The sequence below is a fragment of the Ranitomeya variabilis genome, chromosome 4 (assembly GCF_051348905.1).
Source record: "Ranitomeya variabilis isolate aRanVar5 chromosome 4, aRanVar5.hap1, whole genome shotgun sequence".
NCBI classification, from domain to species: domain Eukaryota; kingdom Metazoa; phylum Chordata; class Amphibia; order Anura; family Dendrobatidae; genus Ranitomeya; species Ranitomeya variabilis.
Window position 1 is genome coordinate 27,515,067 of NC_135235.1, and position 13,975 is coordinate 27,529,041.

General features: G+C 44.2%; 1 protein-coding gene across 1 annotated transcript in view; it reads right to left on the reverse strand.

The window, feature by feature from the left end:
- Nucleotides 1–7,896: 7,896 nt before the first annotated feature.
- Nucleotides 7,897–13,975, reverse strand: part of LOC143766415 (uncharacterized) — a 54,658-nt gene continuing 48,579 nt past the window's right edge. Inside the window, exons 6-7 of the mRNA XM_077254086.1 lie at nt 11,658–11,770; nt 7,897–11,534 (exon numbers count right to left, since the gene is read on the reverse strand). Coding sequence (XP_077110201.1) covers nt 11,414–11,534; nt 11,658–11,770 — 234 coding nt within the window. The 3' untranslated portion in view covers nt 7,897–11,413. The remainder of the gene's footprint in view (nt 11,535–11,657; nt 11,771–13,975) is intronic.

Genomic DNA, 13,975 nt, shown 5'->3' on the forward strand with positions numbered 1-13,975 from the left:
GACAGAGTCCAGTTCCAACTTTAAACAGGTAACTTTATTGGTTTCTTTTCTCATCATATCCAAATCCATTGCAGCATCAACATAGGGTTCCACAAAGTTCATATCCTTCACTTTCCCTGTGCTCTTCCTCATGTCCTTCTGCATGTTCTCGGATCATACCGTCTTGTCCGGTACCGCAGGGTCCTCCCTGTCCAGCTTCACTACTCTTAGGAGTCCCTCTGTCCGCTTCACCCCAGACAAATAGGCATCTGCCCACATAGTAAGTTGCCACATGATAGAGCCACCTGCATTCCTGTGCTGCTGCAATTTCTGGTCTCCCAGACTCTAAGGCCATGCTGAGCTGTCTGGGCTCCCTGGCTCTACTGAACTCAAATCAGGAAATATTCCCATCTTACCCACAGCTGGCCCCTCCTACGTTAACTATTTTCTATTAATATGTCCCCATCTAGGGGACTTACTTATCTACTGCACTTTCCTTAGCTAAACATACATTATACATATTACACTATACAGTATCAGCATTACAAAACATACATGATATAACACAAACATGGGCAAGGGCAGTGGGGTACATCATGTAGCCTTGGCAGACCCGTTAGGGTAAATTCACACAGGGCATTTTTGCTGCTTTTTTTTCTGCAGCAAAACCTGATCTTCTTGGCAGGAAAGAAGCTGCGTCAAAAACGCAGGTTTAGGTGTGTTTTTGGTGCGTTTTTTGTTGCGTATTCGGTGCTTTTTTTGGTGCATTTTTTTTTCTCTTTGTCCTTTCTAATGTCCTTGAATTTTCAGCAGCAAAAACGCAGCAAATAACGATACCTGCATTGTTGCTGCATTTTTTTCAATATCCATTCAAAAACGCAGAACGAAGTGACATTTTCTATGTCCAAAAAACGCAGCAAAGCCAAAATACTGATGAAACAAAAAACCAATGTGTGTGCATGAGATTTCTGAAATTTCATAGGCTTTGCTGGTATTGTATGGTATGGTAAAAGCAGCTGAAAATTAGCATAAACGCAGCAAAAACGCCCTGTGTGAACTTACCCTTACAGTACTAGATTGGAACGCTAGCTGCCGGGATCATCGCGAGCATCGGTAATGCTGCGCGGGACGCCGGAAGGTGAGAATATTGCGATTTTTTAATTCTTTTTAACCTGTGTTGTGTATGTGTTTTCGCAGCGGAAAAAGGGCCGCGAATACGCATACACAACAGGTGCACATAGTGTCGACGGGTCCGTCAGAAAAATGGGCCCAATGCACCCATTTTTTACAATCTGCACAGGATCCGTCATTTCAACATTTTGACGGAAAGAAGCCTTACACATTTCTATAAGTATCCCTGAAAGTGCACTATAATCACTGCACCATGATGCTCTATGACCAGAGAACAGTCAACATGGTATACAAGGAGAATGAGAAGCTGATGGCACTCAACAACTCAACAATACTTAAAATCATTTTCTTTATTAATGCATCATTTCAAAAAGAAAATGACCAGTGGGCTCTGGGAGCATGCAGGTAGTGTGTCCAGCAATAGATGAATAAACCTGTTTCTACGGGCAGAAAGACCCACAACATAGCATCACATGTCTCATTTGTGGAATGTTATTTTCACGCTGACATGGTAAAAACACTTAAACACTTCATGACTGATAATAAATCACATCTTACAGTAAAATAAACATTAAAAAACCATGAAGAGTTACTTACAAGAAAATCATCAAGTAAATTTTGTCATTAAACCCAATCTCCTCCATTGCTCCTTTCATGTCGCCTCTTTTTGATGAAGTAGTTTATATCTACTGCCACCTTATGGTGGAGGACAAATATGCTCAAGACCTATGAACCTCATTACTGATTGATCTCTGGAGTGAAACTCGCAACTGTGGAACCTGATCCTGATTGAATGGAACAACTGTGTTTCCTAATAATCCTTTTCGTATACACATATAATAGTTTGTGCTATATAATAACCCTGATAAGGACAAAACATGGCAAACTACAAATCGTGTCTTCCATTAAATGAACTGTTGAAACTTATGTGCTACTGAACCCATTTGTATTATATTCATAGTTAAATAGACTCAAAAGAACGAACATATACTTATCCATTATGCAATACCATTGGGCAGGCGATTGATTGGTTCCAAATTTATTTGGTCAATGACCCCAAACATCTGGCCAACGTCATTAATAACGAGGAGTCCAGGAAGTGATGACCTGGCCGCCACAGAGACCTGATCTTACATCATCCAGTCTGTCTGGGATCACATGAAGAGGCAGAACCTTTTGCACAAGCCTCATACACAGAAGATCTGAGGGTAGTTCTCAAAGATGTTTGGAACAATCTCCTGCTGAGATCCTTTAAAGACTGTGTGCAAGTCACAAATACCTAGAAGACCTGATGAAGGTGACAGGCGATCAACAAATATTGATGGGATTTCCATTTCCCTCTTACTCGTTCACTTTAATAAAAATAAAGTAATTAGGTTGGATGCCCACAAGCCAGCACTAGCAGCACTTTGGACGCTGGGTATGTTCACTGCATCCATAGCGCTGCCTTCTATTGAATGCAGGTAAATCCACATGTGTTCACTGAACCGTGCGGATTCACCCCATCCAATACATTTGATTGATGTAATTTCAGGATCAGACACTGGCGTCTCTGTTATGGACCTGGTGGTTAGGAGCACTAGGAATGACCTGATAGTTAAACTGTAGAACAGGACAAGCTCTGGGAAGTGGGAGCTCTGCTGACCGCAAACCCTAATCCTATCACACACACTAGAAATAGCCGTGGAGCGTACCTAACTCTGCCTAGACGCCTCTTCACAGCCTAAGAACTAACTACCCCTAAAGATAGGAAATAAAGCCTTACCTTGCCTCAGAGAAATTCCCCAAAGGAAAAGGCAGCCCCCCACAAATATTGACTGTGAGTTAAGATGGAAGTCACAAACACAGGAATGAAACAGGTTTCAGCAAAGGAGGCCAGACTTCACTAAACAGACAGAGGATAGAAAAGGTATCTTTGAGGTCAGCACAAAAAACTACAAAATACCACGCAGAGTGTGCAAAAAGACCCCCGCACCGACTCACGGTGCGGAGGTGCCACTCTGCATCCCAGTGCTTCCAGCTAGCAAGGCAATATCATGATAGCAAGCTGGACAAGAAAATAATAAACAACAAATTAACTAGCAGGGACTTAGCTTCTGCTGGAGTAGACAGGTCATCAGAAAGATCCAGGAGAGATCTGAACCAGTGCTAAGACAATGACAGCTGGCATGAAGTAACGATCTGAGTGGAGTTAAATAGAGAAGCCAGCCTAGCACTAAACGAGGGCAGCTGAGGAAGGAATCTCAGAACCAGCAGCTCCACTCACAGCCACCAGAGGGAGTCCACGGACAGAACTCGCCGAAGTACCATTCATGACCACAGGAGGGAGTTCGAGAACGGAGTTCACAACACGTCTCCGCAAGAGAGACTGACGTGCTGCGGTCTTGAAAGATGTGCCACAAGTCAGTCTCCACGGGTCATCCGCAGGCGACTATGGACGCATAGTAAACATGAGATTTCTAGCAGTCCCATCCACTATGCTGTTGCAGCTGGCCGCTGCGGGTTTTACGCAGCATAGATACGCAGCATCAAACCCTCAGCAATTACTGATCGTGGGCACATACTCTAACACTTTTGAGCATTTTTCTCAAGCCTGCTTAAACATTTGCACAATACTGTGTATAAAATATATATATACTGTATATGAACAGTCATGGTCAAAAGTGTTAAAGGGAACCTGTCACCTGAATTTGGCAGGCCCTTTTTTCGGTCCTATGGGCGGTGTTTTCGGGTGTTTTATTCACCCCTTCCTTTCCCGCTGGCTGCACGTTGGCCGCAATATTGTCTTCAAGTTAATTAGGTTTCCTTCGTAGAACACGCCTGCGCAAGGCAATCTTGCCTTGCGCACGCGCAGTATGCTTTGCCCCACTGCCAGCAAAGCCAAAAAGCAATAGTGCGCATGCGCCGGCGCACTATGTCCCGGACCACAACGAAATACTTCTGGGACATAGTGCTCCGGCACATGCGCACTTTTGCTTTTCGGCTTTGCCCGCAGTTGGGCAAAGCATACTGCGCGTGCTCAAGGCAAGATTGCCTTGCGCAGGCGTGTTCTACAAAGGAAACCTAATCAACTTGAAGACGATATTGCGGCCAGCGGGAAAGGAAGGGGTGAATAAAACACCCGAAAACACCGCCCATCGGATCGAAAAAAAGGACCGGCAAATTCAGATGACTGGTTCCCTTTAACACCCTTGAAATTGTCCCAGAAAGTAAAGTATTTCTCCCTAAACATTTTTGCAATTACATACTTTTTATTATACACATGTTTATTTCTTTGTGTGTATTGGAACAACTCAAATAAAAAAGAGGGAAGGGAAATAAGGCAAATTGGACATCATTTTACATAAAACTCAAAAAATTATGCAGTCAAAATTATTGGCACCCTCAACTCAAGATTTGGTTGCCCATCTTTTGGAATAAATAACTGCAATCAATCACTTCCTATAACCATCAACAAGCTTCTTACACTTCTCAACTGGAATTTTGGGCCACTCTTCTTTTGCAGACTACTCCAGGTCTCTCATATTTGAAGGCGCCTTCTCCCAACAGAAATTTATATATCTCTACATAGGTGTTTAATGGGATTTAGATCCAGACTCATTGCTTCCGCTTCAGAACTCTCCAGCGCTTTGTTTCCATCCATTTCTGGGGGCTTCCTGAAGTATGTTTGGGGTCATTGTCCTGCTGGAAGACCCATGACCTATACTGCACACCCAGCTTTCTGACACTGGACATTACATTGTGATCCAAAAACCTTTGGTAATCTTCAGATTTCATGATGCATTGTACATTGCAGTCAAGGCAGCCAGTACCGGATGCAACAAAACAACCCCCTTAGAAAAAGCCGGTACACCGGCGAAACGCGCGTCAGGGACACATGTCCAATGGTAGAATCTATGTGAGGCAACCAGGAATCAATAAATTAATAACTAGGCAGATCATAGTAATGAACATTGGTGCAGCCTGCTCTGCAGTCTATCATAGACTGCCACATCGGTGATCACAGGTGGAATCCAGTGGGTGATCTATCCTGCTGAGACCAGCTGGTGCGTGCCACTCTATATGTAGATGTATATGTAGCATATACTGTAGATATCATCACTGCCACTACATAACAATACGGGCAGCAGCTTATAAACCCAGCTTACCATAGCGTGTGCTTTATTTGGTGTACAATGACAGGGACCGCGCGTGTATGTGTGAGCGGCATGTGATCGCTATCGCCTGTAGGAAGTACTCACTGCCGATTTATTATAGGCAGCGTCCATTCTACCTGGCATTGCATGACAATATATAGGCAGCCTGATTTCCCTCATGGGATAATATTTATCAATCCCAAATTTTAGGGTGGGTTTGTCTAATATGGCTTAGGTGCAAGATTGCATTTAATCCTATGTGGTTATATATCTGCAAACCATAGGATATTAGCCATTCATGCAAGTGTATTACAGGTATATTATATGCTCTTTCTGCCTTTATTATCCTGACTATATTACAGGGGGTATATTTGACTAGTAATTTATGGGGACAATGGTCAGAATCCCTTCTGATTAGTAATATATTTCCCACATAGATTCACAGATTGGAATCACTGGGTCACCCTATTTATCATCTGTGACCCAATATACATCCTCATTGGATGTATGGAAATCAATTTTCATAATAATAATTTTTAGATATTGGAATAAAAGTTAAATTTTAGTTACACGTCTTTTCTCTTTTTCTATATTGTATTCATAGAATAAAAAAACAGAAAAGCCATATTTGGTATACATGGAATCAGAAGAAAATCATAAATAAATCTAAAGGCATACAGGCTTTATTTATTTAAAAACTGGTACATTTGAAATGGGAAAAAAATGCATTTTTCAGTCTGTTTGCAAAACTAATAGAAAAAAACATGAACAAATACCTAGAGCTAGGGTTGAGCGACCTTAGCTTTTTTAGGATCGAGGTGGGTTTTGTGAAACCCGACCTTCTCGGATGTCGGATCGTATGGAATCGGCCGATTCTACTGTAAAGTCGGGTTCCGGACCCAGAACACGAAACCCAATGTATGTCAATGAAATTATTTTTTTTATTCTCTCTCTCTCTCTCTCTCTCTCTCTCTCTCTCTCTCTCTCTCTCTCTCTCTCTCTCTCTCTCTCTCTCTCTCTCTCTCTCTCTCTCTCTCTCTCTTTGGCGCCAAGTTCGCGTTCCACGTGGCCGACCCACACTGGGATCGGATCGGGTTTCATGAGACGCCGACTTTGCCAAAAGTCGGCGACTTATGAAAATGAACGACCCGTTTCGCTCAACCCTACCTAGAGCATTTATTACCAAAAGAAGAAACAACTTCAAATTCATATTAATACATGATATTTTTTTAAAGTCATAGCCTGGTAAAATAAAGGCATAGCAATTAGTGATGAGCTAGTATACTTGTTGCTTGGGGTTTCCAGAGCACGCTCGGGTGATCTCCGAGTATTTGTGACTGCTCGGAGATTTAGTTTTCCTTGCCTGAGTTGCATGATTTACAGCTAGCAGCCAGCCTGAGTACATGTGGGTGTTGCTTGGTTGCTAGGGAATCCCCACATGTAATCAAGCTGTCTAGCAGCCGCAAATCATGCAGTCACAAATACTCGGAGATCACCTGAGCGTGCCCGGGAAAACGCGAGCAATTAGTATACTCACTCATCACTAATAGCAATATTGCTAAATTTGCTTTGGGCAACAAAGGGGATATCCCACAAACAAAGCACATTTTAATCAATAGCTCTTGGAATAATAATATGTTCCAAAATGTCATGTGTTAAAAAGAAAATATTCCTGTGCTGAGATAATCTTAGAAATGTGCCCCTCCTATGGCTATGTACTGTGTAATGGTTGTGTCCAACCATGTAGAGGTGCTGCAGCTCATGGTAGAGCATACACAGTTCCTACCCAGAGGGGGAACAAAAGTAAATTATGAGATGTGAGTATACAGATGAAACATCAGGGTCTAATAGCTGCTGCTATCTGAGGTAACCCATTTCTCTGCCTGTTTTATCACAGTAGTGAGTGTTTCTGCTACATCTCTAGCCCTCTGAACTTATCATAACTCAAGTCAGTGAAGTAGGAGCTCCAGCAGCCGCTAAGTTTATATGTCACTTACCAGATTTATGATGAGGTCATAGGACTGGTGATACTGCAGAAACACTTGCTCCTGTGATAAACGGGTAAGGAAATGTGTTACCTCAGAAAGCAGCAGTTGCTGTGTTGTCTGTATACACAGTTATCACTAGGGTTGAGCGACCTTAGCTTTTTTAGGATCGAGGTGGGTTTTGTGAAACCCGACCTTCTCGGATGTCGGATCGTATGGAATCGGCCGATTCTACTGTAAAGTCGGGTTCCGGACCCGGAACACGAAACCCAATGTATGTCAATGAAATTATTTTTTTAATCTCTCTCTCTCTCTCTCTCTCTCTCTCTCTCTCTCTCTCTCTCTCTCTCTCTCTCTCTCTCTCTCTCTCTCTCCTCCGTGCAAGGCATATGTTATTTTTTGACTCCGGAAATTACTACGTCCGAAAACGTAACATAGCACTATGATGCCGCAGGAGCCGGAACCTATGTCATCACGCTGCCCACAATTAATTGGCTCAAAAAAATGGCGGGGAAGGCGTCATTCGAAACGCGACTTTGGCGCCAAGTTCGCGTTCCACGTGGCCGACCCACACTGGGATCGGATCGGGTTTCATGAGACGCCGACTTTGCCAAAAGTCGGCGACTTATGAAAATGAACGACCCGTTTCGCTCAACCCTAGTTATCACAAGTCACTTATGCAATCTCACCTAGCTAAGAGCTGTGGTATTTGCCATCATGAGCTGGAGCAGATCTGCATAGTTGGACACAGCAAATAAAATGTGACATAGGAGGAACACATTTATCTGATTATCGCAGCACAGGAACATTTTTTAACAGATCCAATTATGGAGCATATTATTATTCGAATATAAGAGTACATCAGGGACAAGCATGCTCTTCGTCCCTTCCTAATAAAACGGGTACACTTTTTTTTTTAGTAAAGTGAATAATGCTGTAGAATCTACTATATAATTGTCTAAGGGTCACTTCCGTCTTTCTGTCTGTCCTTCTGTCTGTCTGTCTTTCTGTCTTTCTGTCTGTCACGGATATTCATTGGTCGCGGCCTCTGGCTGTCATGGAATCCAAGTCGCTGATTGGTCTCGCCAGCTGCCTGTCATGGCTGCCGCGACCAATCAGCGACGGCCACAGTCCGATTAGTTCCTCCCTACTCCCTGCACTCAGTGCCTGGCGCCCGCTCCATACTCCCCGCAGTCACGGCTCACACAGGGTTAATGCCAGCGGTAACGGACCGCGTTATGCCGCGGGTAACTCACTCCGTTACCGCCGCTATTGACCCTGTGTGACCAAGTTTTTACTATTGAGGCTGCCTATGCAGCCTCAATAGTAAAAACATCTAATGTTAAAAAAAATAAAAAAATAAAAAATCATTATATACTCACCATCCACCACCTTTTCTGCTCCTCGCGACGGTCCGGTGACCGCTCCATGCAAGCGGCAGGTTCCGGTGCTAAGGATGGTATGCGACAAGGACCTGCCATGACGTCACGGTCATGTGACTGCGACGTCATCACAGGTCCTGCGCGCCTGCGCGAGAAGGACCTCCCATGACGTCACGGTCATGTGACCGTGACGTCATCACACCCTGAGACCGGAAGCTGCCGCCTGCACCGCACACAGGCGACAGAACTACAAGGGTACCCTCGGAAGGTGAGTATATGTTTATTTTTTATTTTTTAACCTGTGACATACGTGGCTGGGCAATATACTACGTAGCTGGGCAATATACTACGTGGCTGGGCAATATACTACGTGGCTGGGCAATATACTACGTGATTGGGCAATATACTATGTGGACTGTGCAATATACTACGTGGCTGTGCAATATACTACGTGGCTCTGTGCTGTATACTATGTCACTGGGCAATATACTGCGTCACTGGGCAATATACTACATAACTGGGCAATATACTACTTCACTGGCCAATATACTACGTGGCTGGGCAATATACTACGTGGCTCTGTGCTGTATACTACGTCGCTGTGCAATATACTACGTGGCTCTGTGCTGTATACTACGTAACTGGGCAATATACTACATCACTGGGCAATATACTACTTCACTGGGCAATATACTACGTCACTGGGCAATATACTACGTGGCTGGGCAATATACTACGTAACTGGGCAATATACTACGTAACTGGGCAATATACTACGTAGCTGGGCAATATACTACGTGGCTGGGCAATATACTACGTGGACTTTCATATTCTAGAGTACCCGATGCGTTAGAATCGGGCCACCATCTAGTTCTTATATATTTTGGTAATGGTTTTATTGTGGATGACTCATGTTTATTATTCAAATGTGTTATGATATGCTTATAGGATAGGGAAAGTTGTTGTGAATTCTGCTCTTGGGCTCCCTCCGGTGGTTATAAGTGGTAGCGCTGCTGTCTTTGGATCGCTGCATTCATCAGGTGTGTCCACTTGCAATTCTGACTGGGCTATTTAGTCTTGCTTGACCCTTTAGTCAGTGCCAGTTGTCCATTGTTCCTGGAGGATTCACATCCCTGCCTGGTCTCTCCTGCTTTGCTGTTCATTTCAACAAAGATAAGTTCTGGCTTTGTTTTTTGCAGTCCACATGCTGTGGGCCTATTGTTCAGTTCTTTTCCATGTTTTGTCTTGTCCAGCTTGGTCTGTATAAGGATTTGTTCAGCCAAGCTGGTATCTCTGGAGATGCAGATATACCCTCCATATCTTTAGTTAGATGTGGAGATTTTGTATTTTCTGTGGTGGATATTTTCTAGTGTTTTAATACTGACCGCATAGTACTCAGTCCTATCCTTTCTATTTAGCTAGAGCGGCCTCCTTTGCTAAATCCTGATTTCAGTCTGCGTATGTTATTTCCCTCTCCTCTCACAGTCAATATTTGTGGGGGGCTGTCTATCCTTTGGGGATTTTCTCTGAGGCAAGATAGTTTTCCCTTTTCTATCTCTAGGGGTATTTAGTCCTCCGGCTGTGTCGAGATGTCTAGGGAGTGTTAGGTACATTCCACGGCTACTTCTAGTTGCGGTGTTAAGTTCAGGGTCTGCGGTCAGTACAGGTACCACCTTCTCCAGAGTACGTCTCATGCTGCTCCTAGGCCACCAGATCATAACCGAAAGTATTAGGGTTAGAAATTTGGACATAGATATAAGAATAGGATTGGGAACTTCAGTGGAGGGCACAGTAGAATCAGGAAATAGTTAGGTACAGCAAGGTAATAGCCCCAGTTAGGGGGGATCATGGGTAATATAAAGGGAAGTATTTCCTGGTTTTAGATAGAGTGAGAGATAGTGTTGATGTTATCACTTGAGAGTTATAGAAGCAGTGGTTCAGGGCTAGAGGGCTAAAGCTCATGTGGATACTGAGAAAACAGAGGGGAAAGCAGCATGAGAACGGCTGCGACAAATTTCTATGAATGATCCCGTAACGTCAACCGCCTGACAAAGGTATTGCAGGATTCAGCCATGCTCTCATCTCCGAAGGGGAAAACAGACAGGATTCACAGACAGGAATTGGGTCGGAAATCTGGGAAGCTGCAGTGCCGGATGGAACATCCCAGGGGCAACACTGCCAGGAAAGGAAGGAACAGAGCAGGCTGAAGGAACTGTTACTAATCTAACATACTGTGCTGCATCTGAGACTAAGACTGAACTGCTGAGTAAATTTGAACTGTTAAAACCGGTTAAAGAGTCTGTCATAGACTGTGTGGTTGCATCCAGATTCGGGATCGCGGAACAAACGAAGTCTTCAGGAGTGATACACTTTACACAAACCACACGACAGACAGGACATTATTTGCTCATAGGATGCCAGGGTGTGGGAGAACAAGAGCCCCTCGCCCATGACTACCGCCCCTCGCCCCTTGCACCAAGATGAAAAAATGTGCTTTGTTCATGGGACAACCCCTTCAAGTCAACTCCCAGAAAGCTTTCATTGGGAAGGGGTTATTAGGAGATATTATCGTTTTCCCAGCTTGAGCTTACATTCATACATTCGTGTAACACGGGCCACATATGACCATGCTACACAGACTGGCCATGAGTCAGAAATATGGGAATATATTAGGATATCAAGTTCAGGTCAGGAGACCCATGGCCAGTCTTCTGAAGGAAGATATAATCTGGGATCTATTAATTTTACAGACATTTATTACCTGAAGCAATTCTCTTATATATTGTAAAAATAACGACGATCAGATCCGCACAGCTTTCTTTAGACACGTCCATCTGGTTTTTGAACTGCAACTGATCTGATAATAACCCGATTTAGTCATTGATACACAGCCTCCTGATTCTTGTGTCTTTATCTGGAACCTAAGTAACAAGAGAATAAAACAAGAGTAAATCAGTAATTATAAGGGAGGTCCAGACCCCGGTGATCGGATGTATCACAGTCACAGTAATGACCGGTGTGTGCTGGTGTCAGGAGTCACTTACAAGATGCCGGAATAATGTTCTCCATCCACCCATCTCCAGACGTCTCCATCACGGTACAGTCCTATCCAATATACATCTGTTAGCTTTTGTTTGAGAGTTCTCTCTATAAACTCCTAGAATTAAAATATTTTTTTAATTGACTTTTTTCTGCAACTATTTTTAAAAACATCACATACTGATGACAGAACATTACAACAATCGGCCTGAGCAGCAGCACATTGATGCTACTTATCTTTTCTTTCCAAAGCTGTTTCTTTTGCAGTTACGTCTTTGTTTTTCTAATATGAAGTGTGTATTATATATTATTGTGTTCCAGATGCTACAGAACAGCAATATAAAGGGGCAGACAACCGCGCATACAGATATAACCTTTCTTAAACTAGCACACAAGAAAGGTATCATGATGTATAGTAGAAAGTAAAGAGGGAATATGCATTAGCTGAATTAAAATCTAACTTTTATTAGGATTATGATAAAAAGAACCAATACCTAAAGCTGCTCTCACATTGCTTTTATGGACATGTGTGGCGCCCCAGGAGTTCGGGTACCACAGTAGTGTTGCATTCCTCTCGGGGAGGGTAGTGCTATGCCTGGAAACAAGAGGAATTCCTTTGGCAGGTAAATCTTACACACAACACCTTCCAACTCCAGGCCAGAAGAGGGAGCTCAAAACCCTGTTTTAGGGCAGCTTCCCTATTTCCATCCTGGTCTGAAGGAGGAGCTAGATAGTTGGTCCCAGGAGACCAGAGATAGTAGACATCTAAGAGAGACAAGTGCAGTCTGAAGCAGACAATAACAAGTGAGGAGCAGAGGAGAGATTGAGGGCTCAAGGAGGCTGAGAGTGGGCCTCCTAGAAGCCAGTGTGCAGAAGCCGGGGACCGGGAGTCCGAGGCTGTGGGGAGCTGTAAGACCCATAGCAGAACCAGAGGGCATAGAACTACACGCAAACTGCCCGTATAACACCTGAGGTACAGCAGCAGAACGGCTCAAGCTGCCTACTGTGCAGGTACTGTCCCAGGACAGGAGACAAAGGAGTACCTTGCCAGCAAACCTTAGGGAGCAAGGGACCAGAAAAGCAGCACATAGTAGAAGGCTCCAAACTTGACCTGCCAAGGGGATTTCCACTTGTTTCCGGACTGCCTGGACTCCTTCTGTACCTGTTGCTGGTACCCTGGACTGAGGACTGCTGCTACCATCAGTAAACCAGGTAAAAGACTGCAAACTCTGTGTCCTCCACTTATTCGTCGGCATGCACCACCTTTGCCACAGCCCTGGGGACATACTTCACCTGTGGGAAGTTATACCATCTTGCTGCCATACCATCACCCCAGAGGACCCCTTTAAGCAGCATCGGTCCCACAACTACCCATTAAAGACCTTTCCCCATCAGTTTGAGTCCCAGGGCACGGACCGGGTCACAGCCACCGTGACATCCCCTTTAAGGCCGGACCCGGTACCAAGTACCCCAAGCCCTGGTGGGCGACTCACATGCTTGGTTGCCCTGTTGGGCATACATCCAAATCCCCCGCAAAATGGGATTTGGATGTATGCAGGGCAAAAGATTGTAATAGTGCCGGAAGAGCAAAAATGCGATCTGATGTGCATCATTTTTGGGAGACACGCTTACTGGAAGCGAACGCTCAGATGTAGTATATTGCTTTGTAGTGTCTGACTCCAGTAGGCGTACACTTCCGAAAATGATGCATGTAAGAGCGCATGTTCGCTCTTCCGGCACCATTACAGTCTATGACCTTGTCGGCGAATATGTCCGAATCCTGTTCTTCAGGGGTTTCGGACATATGCCCCAACGGGAACACCAAGCATGTCCCTAAAAGCAATGTGAAAGCACCTTAAGTGAAATCAATAAAACCAGTCAAGACACTTAATGCACATTCTACCACTGGAGAAGTCTCATGTGTTAGCCAAATGATATGCAAGGTACAACCATAGGCATCAACAAAAATAACGGTCTATCAGTTCCCAAATGTACCAGTGCTGATGGAAAAAATGGATGATTCTCATCCAATTCGAGGAAGGATGTTTCACCGTCTAGATAACTGAATGGAGACCAACAGTACTTGCTAGTTAGGACTGTCATGCCCCTTTTGATAGCTTCCACACTAACAAGGGCAGTACCCAAGTGTTGGTCTGCCACTTACAGGAATGGGACCCCTCAATCCCTTCAAAAGTATTTCATCCTTGGTCCTGAGGGATCATCAGGGGGTATACCTGTAAGGGATTTACAAATGGGACCTAAAGTGACAGGAACGTGTAGTTAGGTATTCCGAGTACCTCATACCTTCAACAGATTTAGGCTG